The 21701-nt window shown below is 34.6% G+C and overlaps 1 protein-coding gene across 1 annotated transcript in view; it reads left to right on the top strand.

Moving 5' to 3' along the window:
- DCHS1 (dachsous cadherin-related 1) overlaps positions 1–21701 on the top strand; it is a 935819-nt gene that overhangs the window by 837308 nt on the left and 76810 nt on the right. The window contains exons 15-16 of the mRNA XM_044072218.1: positions 2031–2144; positions 19236–19447. Of these exons, the coding sequence (XP_043928153.1) occupies positions 2031–2144; positions 19236–19447 (326 nt within the window). The remainder of the gene's footprint in view (positions 1–2030; positions 2145–19235; positions 19448–21701) is intronic.

The raw sequence follows: 21701 nt of genomic DNA, 5'->3' as shown, positions 1-21701 counted from the left end.
ATAAACACTGCAGAATGAAATTAATAACATGCAGTATGTTCAACTGAAGTGATGACTCCATTAGTGTATAAAATGTTACAGCAAGCGAGATTGCAGCACATTAGCACTCTTAGGTTTCCTAGCAGATCATGCATTACATTTTTATAAATCTCCAGTAAATGCATAATTAAAGGAATCTGGTAAGATGTAGGAAGAGCATAAAATGATATGCTATGATAGCTGGCAAACACCCCCTAACAGTTATGTCTAAGGTGCAAGAAACACATTCATATTTGTGATTCCCTATAGAAAAATAATGACACACTCATGGTACAGCAGATACCAAGGGAAGGTAACTTTTAAGTAAGTCAGAGTGTGTTGAAAGAACAAAGTTACCATATATCCTTCCCATATCTGAAAACCAAAATGTAAATATGTAGCAGTTAAAGTGTCTAGCTGTTGTTTATATAGCAAGCACAGAGTGGTTGTGGTGTCAGTGTTTGTAGAATCATAGTAGCTCAACGGTATAAACATAGGAAGTCTGTTTGTGTAATCTAAGGCTTTCCTGATGGTTTACATCATTATACTTTGGATCTGTAAATGATTTCTTTTATATAAAAGAAAGTTCAAACAAGAGGAATTAAGATATTTAGTAACATATACCAGTTTCTTTTTAAGACAATGTAATGGATTTGTACCAAGAAAAGATGCCTTGTGAAATGAAAGTAACTTGTGATTCAGAATTGAATCTAATAAAGCAATAACCAATGATGTGGTGTGGTATATTGAAGATTTACCCACAGTCAGTGTGGTTTAATCACGAGGGCAAAGCCCAAGTGATTAAATAAAGCCAACCGTGGGTAAATTTCAATATACCACAACCACGGAGTCAGTTATTGCTATTATGCAATGACATTATTTAACAAAAAAAAAATACTTACTTTTCTTTAATAATGTCTTTGTATAACGGTGCATTACTGTTCTTCTGCTGGTTGTGGTACACTGCTTCCTTGTTTTGATGTACTGAGCATGTGTATGGGGCGTCCCACGCATACCCAGTACATCAATGGAAAAGGAAGCAACGGAGAAAAGAAAGTCTCAGTTGCTCCATTTTTTTTTTTTTTTTTTTTTTTATTTGTTTAAAAAAATATATTTTGAGGACTTTATACCAGCAGAAAAAAGTCTGGGTGACCAGACCTTTTTTCTGTTGGTATATTGTGGGATTTACAATGGACACGCTGGCCAGTCAGCATGCACGTTTTGGAATATTAATGGGGGTCATTGTATAATATGCTATAATTTATAGTCAGTGTAAAAATGGGTGAAATGGGCATTTGATCCTGTTTTTATTTCATTCTTTCTTAATTAAAAAAAAATATTTTGCTTGTTAGATGGAATCTAGGATGTGATTTCTTATAATAGTAAGAAGATGTTGCATATGTAGCAGATAGGGAGACAGCCTATTTACAAATTTTAATAAAGTCACCTGAAAGGAGTCCATACTGGGACCCTTGCCTTTCTTTAATTTCATCATATAATCATTCACTTTTTCAAGTAGCAAAGGAATGTAAGGTAAGAAGAGCTTCCCCTGCAGGTCTATTCTTAAACTAAGTATTAGTGCTTTTGCATTTCATGGACATTTTAAAGACTTGTAAGGAAGTCTGGGATATATCGTATTAGGATGTGTCTGTGGAGGCAGCATGCCCGCATCATGCCTAAGACTGGTACTATACTCCCATTTACCTTTATCCATAATGCTGCCTTACCTGCATTATATGCAGAATGACATCCATGTTTCCTACTCCTCTTCACGATGAATATATAGAAAAGGTCCTCCAAAGGAGCTTTTCTTTCTTTCTTTTTTCTTCCAGTAGTAGTTCATTCCAAGTTTTAATATTCCTATCATGCCTGACCAATAATGACTAAAATGTTAGCCCTCTTAGGGTTAGATAACTGCCTACAAATATTTGTGTTTCCTGTAATGCAAACTGTTTGACTGTACCGTCCTATCATTTGTGCTACCCATATATTGATTATTTTCTATTTTTTAGGTACTTCAGTGGCCAGCATTCAGGCTGAACACACAGAGGGCTCCTCAGGAAAGATTATGTACAGCATCTTCAGTGGGAATGACGATGGTGCTTTCAGTATTCGATCCAGTACAGGTATGTTTCGGGGCATACATTGTGGGGGGATGGAAAGGAGGCAGAAGACTTGCACTTAATATCTTTAACAACTTTTATTGTAAAAGTAAAAGAAAAATGAAGAGAACAGGACTCCAGAATATTCACTAGAAACTGGCAGATTAAAATATGTGTACATCTCGACTCTGCATGTAATGTACACTATTGCTTTGATTAGTTTTTTGGAGGGAGTCAGGATAAAGCAATGCCATCAGTTGTTAAAGAGATGCAGTTGTTAAAACAAACAAGGATTCAAACATTATTAGCTGGATGATAAAGTTTAGTGCAACAAACAGTCTGGGATGCATTGATTTTATTCTAAATGAAATATTGTATAGCATAAAATCGGCTTTTTCACCTAGCAAACTTACAGCAATGCAATTTAAGACTGTTGGAACAAGAGATGTTGAAGTAAAGTGATATTTCTTGAAGTACTTTAAGATTTTGCTGCCTCTCTGAATTTTATTTAGTCATATTTTAAATCATCATGGTCGCCATCAACAGCTTTATAGTAAGTACTTTCCAACATCACATTCTTCTTAAAAATTCATTGCTTTGTGTACTTTCATTCAGCTGCCTAGTGCAAGTTATTGCTATGATTTGCTGATGTTCCAGCTAGAATGTAAATATTTGTTACTACCAGCTGGAGATCTGGAAGGACCATAGTTAGTTTCTAGCCTTGACACTTATGTTACTTTTCTGTAAGTTAAAATATTTGGAGAGGATTCCTTTTTAAAATAACATCTCTTTAAATATATTTCTGAATTTAATGGTAGATCAATAGTGTATCTTTCATTAGATGAAATACCTTGTAATTATGCAGGTTGCCTCTTTTAAGGAGTCAAGTCATGTAGAATAACTTAGGTATGAAATATTTTTTTTCACTTTCTGTTCTAGTGACCATGTCTATACGTCACACTATATATTATCCTATAACATTATTTTTGTATTGGCAGCTAACTAAACTTTATACTACAAATTAAAATGCAGACTGTAATACTAGTTGCTTGAATATTGCTGGGGTGGCAACAGATGCAGTCCTGCTGTGATAACAGCGAACCACGAGTTTACTTTTGTGCTTTGTCCACACACAAGGCACTAAGTGTATGCTGCTCATAATAGGTATTACTTGTTTGGGCATGCCATCTCAGTGGCTTGGGACATCTATATGTAAAGCAAATAATTAAGGGGGAAACAGGTGGAATCACACTAAAGCGGTAGTCCTTCAGTCAGTCAACTGCAGTTTCACTGAGGACATTTGTTCCTATTGTTTACATCATGGGTCATAAAATGTAGTGGGCATCTATTGCTGCCAGAGGTCACATTGATTCTGTGAGTCTGCCTTGCATTGTTCACTTTTCCAGCACCATTTTCTGATTGTGGAGTTGGGATTTGACATATGTATCAAGGGGGTGAAGGCAGGCTTGCTCTCCTGAAAAAATACTTTTAGTATGCTTTCTGTTGTTTCCAAGTTATTGTGCTCACTTTAAAAAAGTTGAAATGTGACTCATCTGACAATGAGTCGAATAACATAGGTGAAGCGAAGGTGTACTCATTTATGAAGCAAAGAAAAAGGAGAGAAAGACATAAGTGGTTCAGATGAAGCTTGAACTTAATGCTTTCAGAATAGTTATCCAGCTCTGTTATGTTTTGAACTACTATGATCTGCACTTGTCCTGAAACACATTGCCTATTTTTCATGCACACATTATAAGCTACAGACATTTTTATGTTAATTAGAATCCTTTGTTTCATTGTGTTGCACAAATATGCATATCCTCAAATCTTTGTGAGTGAAGCCACACATATTTATATAGCTATTATGAAAAAATAGGAAGCAGTGATAGTCTCACTTGAATGTCTTTTACCCGAATGCTTTCTCCTTGAGTATTTATAAGATGTTTAATTATTTTAATTATTCATTTAGCTGCTTTTATTGATATTTTCATATCTTCCAGTCAGTATAAGAAGTGAGATACAGAAGTGGGTATATATTGAGGAAGTAGTGGACTGTTTAAAAGGTCTTTGTTGCCACATTGGGCAGTACATGTGAATTTTATCAGATAATCAAGGTTTCTTTGCCATTTCTGAGTTACAACTTTTGCCTTGCTTACACACTGCTTCACCGATGTATTGTGTTCCAGCTGAGCAGGGACTGAACTTGCCATGATCAACTCAAGAGTAACTCAACACAGTAAAAAAAAATAGAAGGCATTTTTTGAGAAGCAAATTTCCTAGCCCATTTGTGTGGGGTTCAAACCACCCAAACTCCATGAAATTATGTACTCCAACTCTTTCATTATGTAAGAATTTAGAAATGAGAAGTACTTGCAAAACAATGATATCACAGTTAGTACTCACTTTGAATCTTAAGTATTTACAAACTACTCGCACTAAATAATAAAAAATATGAAGTGTAGACATATTAAATAAGAATAAAAATTATAAAACAGAAAATTCATATAAACAGCATCAGGAAATTGTGATAACAACATTGGAAGCTATATATACAAAAGGTCAAAACTATACAAGCAGTTAATGTATCAGTAGCTGGTGGCAGTAGCTAATGAGATGTTACCCATCCGAATGTTAGGAGACAGGAAATACATTTCTGGGGTTCATAGTAAAAAAAAAGATAAACTCATAAATAAATAAATAAATAAATAACTGTGAGAAAATTATTTTTGATTAAATATGTAAATCAACTTTTTTTCTTGCATGTTCAGCTGTTCAGCAAAGATTATTTTTTCATATTCAGTCTGCTTGATGGTGACACTGAATACCGCTAATTAGATATCATAGCTATGTTACACATAACACAGCAACAAAATAGCTCCATATACAGGGCGTTACATAATCGGACAGGAGGAATCTACAATATATACCACTACAGAGAGAGCTGCAGGTAGGAGATGTTCCTGAAATGGAAATAAGATGAGTTGATGACAACAGTAAGTCAGCCCTTTATGGCAGTGTCATCAAAGACAATCCCCAGGTTATGGAGTTATGACATAATGTGTCAGCAATGTACATGTTAAGGAACAAAAGTAGAGCAGATGAATTGCACTAAGGGGTGTGTGTTCACACTGCAACTGTCTTTGAAGTGCTGCATATCAGGTTATTAATGGTCATCAATTTATAACTGCTTCCCTGTCTTTGGCTAGATTGCTAACATCAGGCACTCATTCTTGAAAGGAGAACAGGTAAATTTGCATGTTGTAAACACAGCAATAGTACTGTATACTTGTTCCTTGAATAAAGTCTTCTAAAGGGATCCCACATAATGAAAATAAGGGAGTAAGATGGAGAGAAGTTAACCTCAGAAGGAATTATGTTTATTCACCATGTCAAGTAGGAAGATATCGAACCCAGAACCCCACCTGATACTGCAACTGTACTGCTGGCATTTCCAACGGATCCCAAGGTCCACTGTGTCAGATTACAAAGGACATTACTGCAGGACCACAATAGCATAATGACATTACTCCCTCACTAAAAATAGATCAGCAAAGACCCTAGTAATAAAAATACTACTACTGAGTCTAGCATAAAAGACAAATATGGAAAGGACCACTGATTGTATCCTGTTACAAGTATGAATCCAACTGCACACAAACCAGCTTCTACAGAAAATTTCCAACAGGGGAGGTGTGGCCAAAATGCCAGTCTGATAGCAGCAGAAATGAATAGCTCTGCTTAGATTTTAATATCTTGACAGGAAATATACTTTAGTTTTTAGAAAAATCTAACTAAAAGTATACTAAAAGTTAGATTAACATAGTCTTTATTATTTTCTAAAACTTAATACATAGTCAGGAGAATTTTTAATTATTCTTGTCAAGAAGTTTTCTACTGGAGATCTCAAGATGAGCAACTCGAAGAGCCCACACCAGGAGAGTGCATTGAAGAAAGAACCACATCTTATAATAACAAACATCCAAGAACTGTCACTAAAAATGGGCAAATTCACAAACAAGATGGATATAATCAAACAAGAATGCAGTAAACAACTGGAACTTCTAAATGGAATAGTAAAAAAACAATCTGAACAGATTCTTGCCTTAGAGGAAACAGTAACTGACCTAGCTACTAGAGTGACAGAAAATGAACATCACAATGAATTTCTTCTGAAATAAAATACCAGGCTGATTGAGAAAATGGAAGATCTTGAAAGTAGATCAAGGAGGAATAACATCAGAATATATGGAATTCCTGAGAAGGAAGAGGGTGCTAACATGATTCAGTTCCTCAATAAGTGGTTTTCATCAGCACTAAACATGCCTGAATCCCTCTCTTTTGGAATTGACTCCTGAAAAATGTTGATCCGTTTGGTGAAACAATAAGCACAACACAAAATCCAAACGGTTCCTTCCACCTGATGACAAAGTTCAACAAAATAAATCCAGCTGGCTTAAAACAAAGATAATTTAATCCAAATAAAAACTGATTGTTGAGCGCTTTCACCCGCTACACACAGCGAGCTTCATCAGAACAGTTCTTTTGGAATTGAGAGGGCTTATCAGTCCCTGGCAAATCCAGTTTCATCTCCGAGTTCATCTAACCCCAGGTTCACAGGTTCATAGGTAGGTACTAGGCTATTAGCCCTAGGGCCTATACAAGCCTAGCCAAAAATGTACCCTGGCTTTCGCCACCCAAGAAAATGATTTTCCTGTGCCCCTGAAATAAACACCTGTCTCCTATTTAGAACCCATGATCATTGCACCTGGAGACTACAGCATTAAATTGCCACACCACATAGCTGTTAAATAATAACCACTTTCAGGATTAGACCCCCAACCATGTACACCATCTTCAGAGTAACCTACCACTAAGCTACCTGAACTGTACCAAATAAACAGCTTCTGCAAGGCTCATACTCAGGACCCTGTACACTATAGTCACAGTAGTTAGCCACTAAGCCATCATAGCAGGTCCATAATAGTTAGATTTCTTTCCTCGCAAGGCAAGGACTTAGTGCTGAAATCAGCTTGGACTAATTTCCCCTATCAAGATGGGCGAAAACATTATTCATTTTGACAATGACTACACCTCTACAGTCATATCCAGAAGAAAGTAGCGCGTTCCTCTAATTAAGTCCTTGAAAAAAGCCAATATTAAAGCTCAAATTCTTTTTCCTTATAAGTACTTTACATACTTTCCCTTTTAAATAACTACAAATTATGTATGTCTTCTAATTATTCAGTAATAGTATAATTTGACTTAATACCAAAGTTCATTTTTTCTAGCGGGTCAGTGGTGGGGTAACAAGGTGTTTCTGATTAGTGTTTCTAACTAGATGTTTTAGACTCTTTGTTTAGATACATTTAAACAGTAATACAGTACATTAATGGTGTTTTATAGATAGCTAAATATAAGTTATTTACACACACACACACACACACACACACATATATATATATATATATATATATATATATATATATATATATTCTAGGTTCCTTTTTTCCTCTCTCTGGCCTGGTTAACTGGTGGGTAAATGATTGAAATATTATAATATGATTTCTGTTTGAGGTAGCTGTTGTTACTTCTAAATAGCTGTTTTTACATGAAAGGGTTAATTTTTTCATAATGTTGATGTTTTGTGAGGAAACTGGTGGTCTGTGTGACTGTTTTCATTGTGGAGATTCATGACATGCACTGACAAGGCAGATTCAGTGTTTTTTTTTTTTTTTTTTTTTTTTGCTTTCTGTAAACTCTAAAAGCTTCAAGATCTGAATTTCCTGCCGAAAATGCTTTTTCTTCACTAGAGACAACTTCTGGTGTGCATGGGCCTATTTAGATACATTTTAACAAATTTATAAAGCTGCAGCTTGAGGAAACAACAGTGATGACATAATTTGAATTTTGAACTTGTTAAATGGTTGTACTTAGAATTATTTTCTCTTGAAATTCTGTTATCCTTCACTAGATACTTTAAATGGTAAATAATTAGTTCTGATAAAAGTGTTTAACTCCTTTGAAAATACCTATGTTCTCTTATAGATGCATACATTCTGCAGATTCTGTGACACTATTAGTAACTAAATGACATCAGTTGAACTAGGAGCTGCATTGAAAACCCATTATGCATATTAACATCAGACTTATGTTATATAACTAAACCTTTAGTAACTAAACAGAGGGTTGTGAGGCCCCTTTTTTTCTCTCTCTCCTGCCCCCTTTCTGATGAAAGACATCAACATAGATATTGTTAATATATATAAGTAATATGTGTATAATTGCAAAATATAATAGGTTGTAAGAAGTGTTCTATATATATTCAACAGATCCTTAGATGAAAATGTTAGATAGATGACTGACAAAATGGCTATATTATCTGATGCTTCTTGAAAAGTCTTGGAAATAATGACAATCTTCTTAACCTTCAGCTTTGAATGTTTATACATACTTTGATCTGATATGTATTTCTGACATATCTATGTATTAGAGGTGCTATTATCATATGTGACATATTCATATAGCTTAAGATATATTGGACACTCTCATTCTAATGTATATTTCATGGATTCAGATTTCTTTAGTAGCTTTCATAATGCTTTTCTTTTTTGTTTTTATACTATATTCTAAGCAGATATGGACACTTTGTGTCATTTGGTATTAGAGAGGTGGTGGATGGTTGGCTTAGTTAAGTTTTTAACTAAACCAAAAACTTTGATTCATGTATGTGTTTGTAAACAGTTTTGGGTTTTTGAAAGCAGTGCTTAATACATGTTATGCATCCATGATAAGTAAGTTTTCAGTAGATTTCAAGTCAACACAGAAGAAAGGTCTTTCAGTTACTAGTAATGTACACATTATAGTCAATGGCTTATAAACGATTGTCATTAAATATTAATGGTTTGAACAATAATGATAAACATTTATAAGCCATTGACTATAATGTGTACATTACTATTAATGGTTTGAAAAATGGGCGGCCATGGTGGTGCAGCGGTTAGCATTGCTGCCTCACAGCAAGAGGTTCTCTGGTTTGATTCTCAGCTGGCGTGCCTTCTGTGTGGAGTCTGCATGTCCTCCCTGTGGTCGCATGGGTTTCCTCCAGGTGCTCCGGTTTCCTCCCACTTCCCAAAGACATGGAGTAGGTGGATTGGACACTCTAAATTGGCCCTAGGTGTGAGTGTGTTCATGTGTGTGCCTTCTGTGGAAGGTTGGGCACCAGGCTGGCAACTCAACACCACAAAAACTCCACTGCCAATCATGAGTGGACAGATGATCCACTGTGGCAACCCCTAACTGGGAAAAGCCGAAAGAAGAAGAAGAATTAATGGTTTGAACAATAATGTCAAAAGAGCTGGTTTGCTTACATATATCAAAGTGCATAAAGCTTAGATCATCCTTTTACAGGAAAACCATCTAGTAAAAAAAGATCTACAAAAATACTCATTCAATGGCTGTACCATTCTGGCTGATTCATGTTTTAAGACTAAGAGAAGGGGCACTCTTAGTCTATGGAAAAATACTTATACTATGCCAAGAATTATAGATACAATTTCAGATAAAGATGGGATGCTAAGCATGGTTATTTTGGAAATTAATAGGAAGTATTATACATTGATTAATACATACTGGATACCAGGACTGAGTACTAAATATGTTGACAAATATCTGGACCTGATTACTTTAAATGCAAAAAGGGAAATTATAGCAACAGGTGATTTTAACTGCCTATTATCAGGCAATGATACTTCTAAAAATGGTAAAATAAAACTAACATCTCAAGCCAAGAAGTTAAATGACTTTACAAATCAGATGAACCTTAAAGATATGCATGGTCTAAGAGAACAGTGTTCCTTATTCTATACTCACTATTCATATCAGTTTGGTACACAGCATTGATAAGGTCTTTGTATCAAGTAATATATACTCTAAAATAAGTGATTTATCTATAATGACTTGCCCACTTTCAGACGATGATGCTGTAAACTTTACATTAACTACACATACAGATGATTTAAGATTTCTACAGAGAATTTCTGCTTACATAACTAAGTTAAATGACTTTATGGAATGGATAATGAAAGAAATAGACATGTTTATGGAAACAAATGATAATGGTGACGTGACTGATACTACACTATGGGACACCTTTAAAGTTTATATATATGGTAGAATAAAATATTGGTACCTTAAAAAAGGAAAGGGTCGGACAAAGAACTTTTAGAATTACAAAAAAACACAGTCAAGATAAAAATGGATGCAAAACCAAATTATAAAGTAGCACATAATGAAATTACTAAGTTATATCAAAAATACTTAGAAGTTCTGAATCATAAGGATAGCCATAAACCTGAAAAAAATTGAAATTACAGTCTTATGCTGTAAATCCCAAATATCTACATAAAATAGCAGTAAAATCCAAAAAAAAATAAACAAACAAAATCTTATCAATGAGATTAAATATAAAAGTGATGGTTCAGTTAAGAGTACATCTAACTTAATGGGCATATTAGAAGTGTTCAAAAACTACTGTAAAGATATAAATAATAACACACCACATTTGGAGACAGATAATGTGCTAAATACTTTTATTCAAGAAAGTGTAACTACTAAGATTTCAATGCAACAAAATAACATATTAAATAAACAAATAACACTAACAGAAGTTAAAGAGCAAATAAAAATGTAAAATATAATAAAGCTCCAAGACTGGATGGAATAATTCCTGAACTATATAAGATTTTTCCTGAATATACAATAAAGAAAATGATGAGTGCCTTTACTATGGTTAAGCAAAAATGTATAACATCCCCATCATGGAAATACTCAATTATCTCCCACATATTAAAACAAGGTAAGGACCCCAAATCTTGTGATTCCTATAGTCCAGTTTTGTTACTAAACACTGATTATAAAATGTTCATGGCAATATTAGCTAATAGGATAAAGAAAATATTACCTAATTTAATGCATAATGATCAGACAGGGTTCATTCTTCATAGAAAAATGCAAGATAACATTATTAAATTACTATCATTAATAGACATAGTATGCAAATACAAAAAACAACTAACTATTATCAGCCTAGATATAGAAAAGGCCTTTGATTCTATTAGTTGGTCTTATCTACAAAGAATTCTGATTGGTTTTGAATTTTCCTCAGATTTTGTCAACTTAGTAATGAAAATTTATAGTGGGACACAAGCTTATGTGAAAATCAAATCATGTCTATCCTTGCCACTAGAAATCCTAAAGGGAACTAGACAAGGTTGTCCTTTGTCACCATTATTGTTTGCTCTTTCAATGGAACCTTTTTCTACATATATCAAAAACAAGCAAAATGTAAAAGGCTTTCAAATTAATAAAGACTATTGTCCTAAGAATTATTTGGTGATGATATGTTGTTAACGTTGGGTGATATTGATGGTTCTTTGCATGATGTTATAAATACCTTAAGCAAGTTTGAAAGAATTTCAGGGCTTAAATTTAATCATAATAAATCCAAAATATTGCTAATTAAAAAAAAGAACAATAAAAACCAAAGAGCGAATAGCCCGTTTAATTGGGAGAATGATGTATTAGAATATTTGGGTGTCAGTATAAAGAGTACATGGAAAGAGTCTGTTAAACTAAACTACAATAATTTAATAACCACCATTAGTGAACTAATCAAAAGATGGAAGAAAATGTTCTTTACAATGGAGGATAGGCTCTCTTTAATTAAAATGATAATTTTACCTAAAATTTTGTTTTATATGTAGTCATTGATACTACCCCCTCCCAAAAACTTATTTAAAAAATTAGATTCCATGCTACTTACATTTTTATGGTTCACATTAAAATGTAGGATTGCATATAAATGGCACATTAGTGCTTGGAACAGTAATGGAATAGCATTCCCTATCTTAGAGCTTTATTCCAAATCATTTATAATTAATGTAATATTACATTGGATCACACTTACCTCTATATCTCACTGGAAAACAATACATGAGATTCATATAACTGATGTCAGAACTATAGAAAATCAGTTTAAGGAACAATATGGAATAAGAGTTCATTGGCTTTTACGTGAATTTTGTTTATTTAATAAGAAGTTTGATCATTTTTCTTATGGCATTAATCAAATATTTAATAACTTTAAAAATATAATTGATTGTAATTACATCATTAAACAATTTATATTTCTTCTATTTCCTATAGCATGCTCCCCTGATTGCCTAGATTCTTTCAACATCAATGTGATGCAAAAATTACAGGAAAATAACTTGATATTCTGGCATCAGTTTATTGAAAATAAGAGTATTAAACCACTAAACTTTCTTTTATGTAATTCTGATAATAGCCAAGACAGTTGGTTGTTTATACACTCATTATGGCAGTTTTTAGAAAACAAAATGAGAGTATTAATCAACCTGGAGACTGAACCTATACCTAGTTTTATTCAGCTTTTTATTAGGTGTCTTGAAAAGACAGATAATCAAAAATTAAGTATCTCACCTCTCTATAAGATACTAAGAGAAGACACTCTAAAGTCTTACTCAGATTTTTAAAATTACTATGTAAATCCAAAAAACTGTTATTGAATTCTACGTATGGTACATCTTCTTCATTATATTGAAGATTGTATACATGGAAATTTATAAATAGGAGTTTCTATATGCCACGTAAAATAAATCTTATACTCAAAAACAGTGAAAGTAAATGTTGGAAATGTGATGAATTAGTAGAGGCCAACTAGGTTCACATGTTCATTGAATGTAGAAATGTTGTTCAATACTGGAAAGACTTCAGATATTTTGCAAAATCTTTATGGTCTGATAACTGTCATATTTCTAACTCATTAATCCTATTCAAAGTTCCTAAATCTCAGATTCAGTTGCTCTGGTCAGTTCTTGCAATTGTCAGAAAAGTTATTACTTTAAACTGGAAAGGTAAACAAGATTGGATGTTTAAAGGTTTTATTAATTTAGCAAAAGTTGTTTGTAAAAAAGAACTGCACACCATTTGTTATAGAACTCATAATCTTACTCATAAAAATAGCATGGAAAAAACTGGAAAACCTTTTGAACAAATACTGATAACTTCTTATGGATAAAATGATTGTTTATCATGGATGAATGTAGATATTATAAATAGTTTTGTTATCGTTTTATTGTATTTGTTATATGTACATTTGTGTATATTTATAATGAAGACAAAATAAAAATGTTTTTGAAAAAAAGAAAATTTCCAACAGTAGTGCTAGAGATTGGTCTGTGGTTATTCAGCTAATCAGGATATAAACCAGCCTTTTTCTGGATAAAAGTAGCTAAGGTGTCCTTAAAACAGATAAATATAGTCCATCACAAAAAGAAGATAGGATAGTCTGGCAGAGGACTGGGTCCAGTTCCTTTATACAAGACCGAGTCAGCCTAGTAAGGAAAGGCTCCAAATTGCAAGTTGTTGTCTACATAAAGGAAAAATAAAGAGATAAAACCCTCATGTTTAGGTATTGTGTACTCAGACTGATTCGAAGATGACAAAAACACTACAGGAGTATTCATACATCTGGCTGGTGCACTGCATATAATGCCAAACCTGGCAAGGTTGTTGCCAAAAACAAAATGAGCAAAGAGGTCATACTCCCTAGAAGATGGACAGACAGGGCAGACTGTGCATCCTTCCTACCACCCAAAAAAAGTGTAGCTGGGCAAAGTTGCACCCCTTATAGCTCCTGGGACAAATATATGTATATACTTCTTCCAAGAGATGCATGCCTAGTATACTAAAAAATGGTTATGCAAGCTAAGCTTATCCTCAACCAAACCAGTACTTCACCTTTGTGTTCCAACTTTCACGCAGTCCTCCGTAACTCACAGAGTTAAAGACTGAACCATGCCTGACATTGTATAAAGTGACTCACTAAAATTTAATCAGAAGCTTTCGGGCTATCCACCCTTCATCAGCATGTAAAACTAATAAATTCATCACATTTAAATGGAGGTACAAATAAAATCACATGATCAAGCCAGCCATACAAATCAAAGGCCAAGACCCGGGTATGCCCAGAAATGAGGATGGTAGACATATAATCCTGAACAAACCTGAATCTCTTCATAATATACAGGAAGTGTTACATTTTATTTTCATTTATTTTTTTCTCTGCCTGTTTTTCCTATCCTGCAGCCCATGTGCACTTGCACAGCTTTCTTTTTGGAAAGGGGACACTGCCCTCCTGGCTTTTATTACACTTACTGATATTTATTATAATTGTGTGACAGAACATTAATTCCCGATATCAAAAGTTGAACACCCCAAGACAAGGGGAAACTCCAAAAAACATCCAAAAAAATCGGACCACCGCCAGGTGAGAACCACGAATGCAGGTAACACTTTAATCACAGCACATAAAGAACATCAGACTAAGTGCTTTCACCATTCAACAATGGCATCATCAGAGTCAATGCAAGCATTCCCGATATTGCACATGTCATAAGAGAGTCACAGTTATCCTCTTCATTATTTTTTGAATAAAACACCTTGCTTTCATTTATTCAGAACCCAACCTCAATGTAATCATTTGTTTTCATCTTGCTGCATTACTTGTATATTGGGTTAATACACTTAAATTCAGCATCAAAAGAACTTAAGTACAAATGCTTTGAGGAGCGCTTTATCCCAGAGTCTATATGAAGCCTTATCTAAAGAACATAACGACATACGTCATGATTTCCACTAACTTGTTCAAGCTGGTTCAGCCTGAAGAAAATTCAGTGATACCAGAAAATCTGTAGCACAGTAAGCAATGGCCAAGTAATCAAGGCATACAGTTTATCCATCTTAATCATCAGTGTGCAGCAGACATACTGAATCAAAAAAGAAACATGTTGTGTTGGTTACAGACTGTACTATCATGTCCCCATGACATGGGTTACTGAATGCAGAAAGTTAAGAGGGAACTGAAAGCAAATGATTTGACAAAAATGGCCATCTCAAAGGACTTTACCTATACTTTCATATATTTTACAATGACTCAGATGTATGTACTTCATTGTACAGGCCTTCATAGGGGAAGCTAAAAACTCCCATTTAAAGTATATATAGACCAGTATGGCTTAAAGCCAAATTACTTAACTAATAGAGTTTTTCAGTGAAACCTGGAAGCGGTATAAAGAACAAGATCTGGATTGCTGGTCATTGTGCACAATTACTCATGACTGGGAACATGTAAATGAGCCCTGTGCAGTTTATAAAAGGATGTCTGCACAGTGGTCTAACAGCATTGACAGTCATGTACCTGGAGGAGTACAGGTAAATACCTGGTATTCAGATTAGTTTCTACAATGTAGTCCAAGTTCATAGGTTTAAAGTTATTTACTAGGCTAACAACCACAAGGGCCTTTTTAAGCCTAGCCATGCATCCCAAATCTCTAACAAGTTCTGGTACCCTTTATAAGTGTAAGCAGGGCCTTCTGAGATGAAACATTTACAAGCAGGGGCCTGGGAGATGAAAAAATTACAAGCTGCCTGTGTCCATTAGAGATATAGGTGCCAAACCAGGGATGAATTTCCTGTTCCCTAACCAATTGTCCAAGTTGCACTTGAATTGGATTAGGAAGGACCTCTGCTTCACATGGATGGGGAGCCTGTTACAGAGATGGAGTAGTCTGTGGAATTCATAACTGTCCCGCCAGCAGATCCTGTTTATGTCACAGGCAAGGTTTAAGTCTTTAAAGCTGGTAGCTCTGGTGCTGTTTGTTTTGTGGATATGCAGGAGGTCCATCAGAGTGGGGTCTGACAATGCCCTGTATGCCAGGCGTAGATCTCCCCTGAACAGCCTATAGAAGCAGAATATAGGGATAGGGCATTGAGGCAGTCTGCACAGGACATGTTACTTACACCTCCCTGTATTCTTTTAGTGAGGAACCTCAGTGGATGTTCCATTTATTGGATATGCCTGGTTATGTACATACCAAAGGAGGTATTGTACTCGACGATAGGTCTGATGAATGCCGAATACAGTGGAACAATGACATCATTGGACCTCTCACAAACATGTGACTCTCAGCCTGTACAGTGTAGTTGACACAATGATTTATGGGAGTACAGCTGTGGCTGAGATGTATGAAACATAGTGGCCTGGTTCCTGATGTAGCATAACATAGCTAAGCAGCACCACCATCATTCCTTGGAATAACGTGAAAGATATACAAAATATCACAGGTATTCATCTGCACATCCTTGTATGTATCATAAACACATCGTATGCACATCTATCCTGTCCCAACACAGTGATGCACCCATAACTCTCAACTGTACAGATTTTCACTGAATGTCCAGATTTTGGCCTAATTTTTTGGTCGATTTTTCATATACTTGTGGTTTTCTGACAAATAACTGGTAAACCATTACAGATTGAAGTTAGAAAATAATGACATACATTTGAGTTTCAGACTTCATATCATTCAGAAAAATTAATGCAAATTCACAACCTGTTATTCTATCAACTTTCTAAGTTTGTAAGAGTAATATTTAAAAATTATCCCTATTTTTGGGCCTTTGTCCCACTTTTATTTATGCCTTTGTTCAAATTTCTTGCTGTAAGAGGTTGAGAGGTGTGGATACACCTGAGTTCCCATCAGTGGGAACTGTAACTGTACTTGGTCCCTTCATTAGCATAGTATCCTAATACATTGTATTCTGTAGTCATGGAAATATTGGAAAAAAATAGCATTTTATATATATATATATATATATATATATATATATATATATATATATATATATATATGTGTGTGTGAGTGTGTGTGTGTGCATGTTTATGTGTATGTATATATATATATATATATATATATATATATATATATATATATATAAATAATATGTCACATCAATGAGGATGTAAGCTATAAAACTTCACATTGCTGATGCGTGAGTTTTATATTTCTGTGGATATGTTGATGTATATCTTTGTAGCTGTGTTGTAAGTTTCTACATCAGAAGGTGTATCAGACTCTTTCCATACAGTGCCCCTTGTGGACTGGAAGTTACTGTGTTTATAGCTTGTACACTTATTGTTCCTGAAAATAGTTAGTACTGGCAATGTCATCCCACACTTCCTGGAAGAGTAAATGTGTCTTTGGACTGTACATAGTTTTTTATCCATAACTTGAGCAATTTATACTGCTTATGAGCTACAGTTTTAGATTGTTCATCTGTTATCATATTTCTAGAATCACACCAAAGCAGTTCATTTGGAATAGATGACATCCTCAGTCTGAAGCAAGCACTGGTAAAATATTAATATGAAGAACAATGTATATCCATCCTAGGAAATTATGAGCAATCAAACTATGTACTAGTATATCTAAAAAAAATCATTGCAGGACTCATTGTTTTTCAAATTAACATGTGCATGTCACAACTTTAAACATTTATATAAAGTATTCAAAGAAGTAAGAGTGTACATGTATGCCCCAAACTATGACTATGGCACACATCGCATTCCATGTATTGTCCATCCTTGCTGGTCATTCATGGTCATTCCTGTGGGAATCTAGGTGGCATTACATTACCGCTGTCACTTTAGGAGTCATGGTATCCTGCAACAATGTATGAGACACAGCATGCAAACCCATTATTTGTAGCAAAAATCCATGAATATAGCAGCACAGCTTCATCGAGATAAAACTTTAATGTTGTCAAAAAACACACAGGGAAGGAGAATACTAAGTAGGTCAGTAAGTGCTTTCACATGGACCCACCATGCTTCCTCAGACTGTCATAACATCACCCACATTAATCATCTTTTTAAAGTAAAAACCTGCTACAGGTTCTAGTAGTTATTAAATCAATTCTCTTAGCAATCACTTCCATCAATTAGTATCCACACCCTTCACTTACAACCTAAGTAAAAAAACTGAATACATAAAGCTAAAAGCATCTTAAAATGACTATATAAACAACTGTAAAAACACTTATTATGTATATCTATCTTACTCATGTTGTTATAAATATATAATCTATATTAAAAATAAACACTGAATGTACAAAAAATATATAATAATGAATACATATGATATGTGAATATTCAACAAATAATTAATGTTTCAACTTCCTATCTTTAAGAAAAGGTTTCAAACTGATGGAATCATTTAACCCAAAACTTGCATCGGCTTGTAGCCGTATGATCCATTGATGTTCACCTTTTTCAGTGGTATTCTTAATGATCTCATCCTTGTATCTGAATGTATAACCTCCATCACAGTAAACTGAAACATGTGTTTCTTTCCTGCCTGTATGGTATGCTTGGCCAGCGCACTTCTTGTATCTTCTGTTCGTGTATAGTACAACTGGACCCTGATTCTGTCTTTTAGCTGCCAATTTGTTTTACTTACATAAAACTTGGAGCATTGTGTGCAACGGGCCAAATAAACAACATTACTTGTACTACAATTGGCAGAACACGAAAACTTAAATTCTCTCAGAGTCTCAGGATGGACAAAAACTTGGTTTGCATGTATATAGCTGCAATAATTACACCTATTGCAACTATACGTGCCTGTTCTACTCTGCCAAACATCTTTCATTGGTGTTCCTGTTTTATCACATAAGCGTCTCTTAAGTGATCGCATATTCTTATATGTAACTGTTGGTTTGTCACCTACCACATCCTTTACCTTCTCATGGTGGGTCCATGTGAAAGTGCTTACTGACCTACTTAGTATTCTCCTTCTCTGTGTGTTTTTTGTCAACATTAAAGCTTTATCTAGCTGAAGCCGTGCTGCTGTATTTGTGGATTTTTATTTGGATTTTTATGGACTGACACAACAGTGACATTTTTTTCTCTTATTTATGTTATAAATATGGTGCCATGACAGCTGATGCATACACAGTTTTCACTGTTTTATTTTATTTTATGTGTGTTATAGTTAATATCTGTGAGAAATGAAGGAACTGTTGATTGCGTCAGTGCTTGTAATACCCGTTTTTCTCATGAATGCTCAGTCATTAAAAACTGAACGCATGGGTAACTATACATTCAGAAAGCCATAGTGTAGCTACATTGCCTAATTATTCACCCCCATTTTTCACTTGAATAACTTTAAATTTTTCCCTTTTGCTTTCCACCAGGTGACATCTCAGTTCAGAGCTCCTCTAGTTTGGATTTTGAGACTGCCCCAAAATTGCGGCTAGTTGTGAAGGCAGAGGCCTCTGCATCTTTCTCTTTCATGGCAGTGAACCTTAACCTACAGGACGTTAATGATAACTTGCCTCGATTCCAGTTGCAGAACTATGTTGCCTTTATAAGAGAAGCCCAAGGATATGAGGCACCAATTATACAGGTGAGTGACCCAGGAAAGAATTATGTTTAGCCTATAAGACAATTTCAGCAAAGTAAAAGAAGACAAGTGCATATTTTTAATATTGCTTTTCATACTTAGCGCTTTATATTTTCACTGACAGGGGAGAAGAGCCCAGGATTTATTGTGGTTATAACTTACTCAGAGTTGTGCATTATGAAAGTGGAACTTGTAGGAACCATAACAGTACATACTTTTATGTAGCTTGTAGATAACACACTGGGCTATAATATCGGCCCATCACATGACTACAACAATGATACTGCTGTCATGGTATAGAAGAAAACAGGAAAATGGTCACAAACATAAAACAAAATTTAATAAGCAGTTAAAAACAAAAAAAAATGAAGCAGTAGGAAGATATGGACATATCAACACCACACAGAAAAATTTATTGACCATATTAAAACCAGTATTAAAATCTTTTGTCAGCCTGTAACATAGACTTCATCAGAATCCTTGAAAAAACATGTTACACAATTTAAAATTCCTGCCTTAAAATCATATGACTACCACATATCCAATAGTGAATAGCACTTCGTATAAATATTAATTTAAAACATTATTGTTTAATTCAATTAAATAATCTCTACACTAAAATAAGTTTAGACTTTTTTATTTGCCTTACACCTTGTAGGATTGTAATGTTAATATACTAGCAATTAATAAAATAAAACAAAACACTAAAAACTAAAATCTAAGAAAAGAAGTGAACTGGCAGTACAGGAACTTCACAAGACACAAGCCGCTAGTATGAAGCGAGAACGAACAATTCAAATAATGTTAAAAAACACTTATTTAAAAAAAACAAGAAAAAAGTTGGTGCTTTCGTTTAACAGTGTGTTAAACTTCATCAGACAAAGGTTACATCCTGAAGTTACTTCCTGTATACATTTCCTTGAAACTTTATTGTAATAACACCCAGAATATCTGTATTTTTTGGTATCCCTAAAATGCACAAGAGTATTGAAAACCCTCCAATGAGACCTCTTGTGGACAGAAGGGATTCCATTATGTCAGCTTGTGCACAGTATCTAGATTATGAACTTAAGAAATGAATAGAGAGGGAACCCCCAGATCTATAAAGATTCTTGGAGTTTTTTGGCACAGGTCAACAAGATTCCTTGTGATGTTAATGACACATTAGTCACCATAGAGGTCAAGGATCTTTACACCGTCATACCACAAGACATAGGACTAGAGTGGGTCAAGGAGATGCTCCTTGAGCGTAGAATAGCCCGTGACACCAGCACTCTTATTTTATATCTTTTAGAGTTGGTTCTTAGTAATAATTACATCTCTTTTTATAATAATTATTACCTACAGTGTAAAGGTGTACCTATGAGATCACCATGTGGTGGAGCATTTGTTAACATCGTGATGGCTTACTGGGAGAGGAAATTTTTGTGTTTCAATCTATTTTCCATTCTCACATTAAGCTATATCTCCGATTCCAGTATGATATATGTTTAATATGGAAAGGACCATCTACTGAATTAGAGAAATTTTTGAAACACATTAATGAGACTACATCATTCCTCCAATTTACTTGGGATTTCAGCACTCAGTCTATAAATTACCTTGATATCTGCCTCTGTAAAGACAACACCAACAGATATGTGGCTAAGATTTTCAGGAAGGTAACATATTCCAATTCCTTCCTGCACTTTAGTAGCTCACGTTCATTCCATCAAAAGAGGTCGGTTGTGAAAGGGCAACTCATTAGGGCAGCCCGAATGGTCCCAACACACAACAATTTTATTGATGAGTGTAACACCTTGTGTTCCATGTTCCTCAGAAGGGCTTACCCTTGTAAGCTCATAGATGAGTTAATTTTGGAAGTTACTACCAAGAGGTTGAATGGTCATTTTCAAGCCATATTGGCAAAAGACACGTCTGTGTTGTCAATTGACTATCCTATAGAGGTAAATGCAAGTGAGCCCAGCACTTTAACCAGATGCCATGATGAAAATGAAAAGGCTATATCAGAATTCTCAAAAGCATTGGTCATTACGTTTAGTCAGGAAACTCATACTTTAAGAACCATTTTTGAGAAGAAATGGCCCATCTTATTAGAGGATTCCAATATAAGACAGCAAACAGGAGACAAATCAAGGATTATATACAGGAAAGGGCCTAATTTTAAAGACCTACTTAAAACCAATCAGAGAAGAGGAATAAGAGTTAGACAAGGAATGGTTAAGTGTGGAGGGTGCACATGGTGTCATAAAATCCA

Source organism: Protopterus annectens, chromosome 5.part0 (genome assembly GCF_019279795.1).
Source record: "Protopterus annectens isolate FY-2018-M chromosome 5.part0, PAN1.0, whole genome shotgun sequence".
In the NCBI taxonomy this organism is placed as follows: domain Eukaryota; kingdom Metazoa; phylum Chordata; order Ceratodontiformes; family Protopteridae; genus Protopterus; species Protopterus annectens.
The sequence above is the reverse complement of the archived record's forward strand: the minus strand, read 5'-3'. Positions and strand labels throughout refer to the sequence as shown.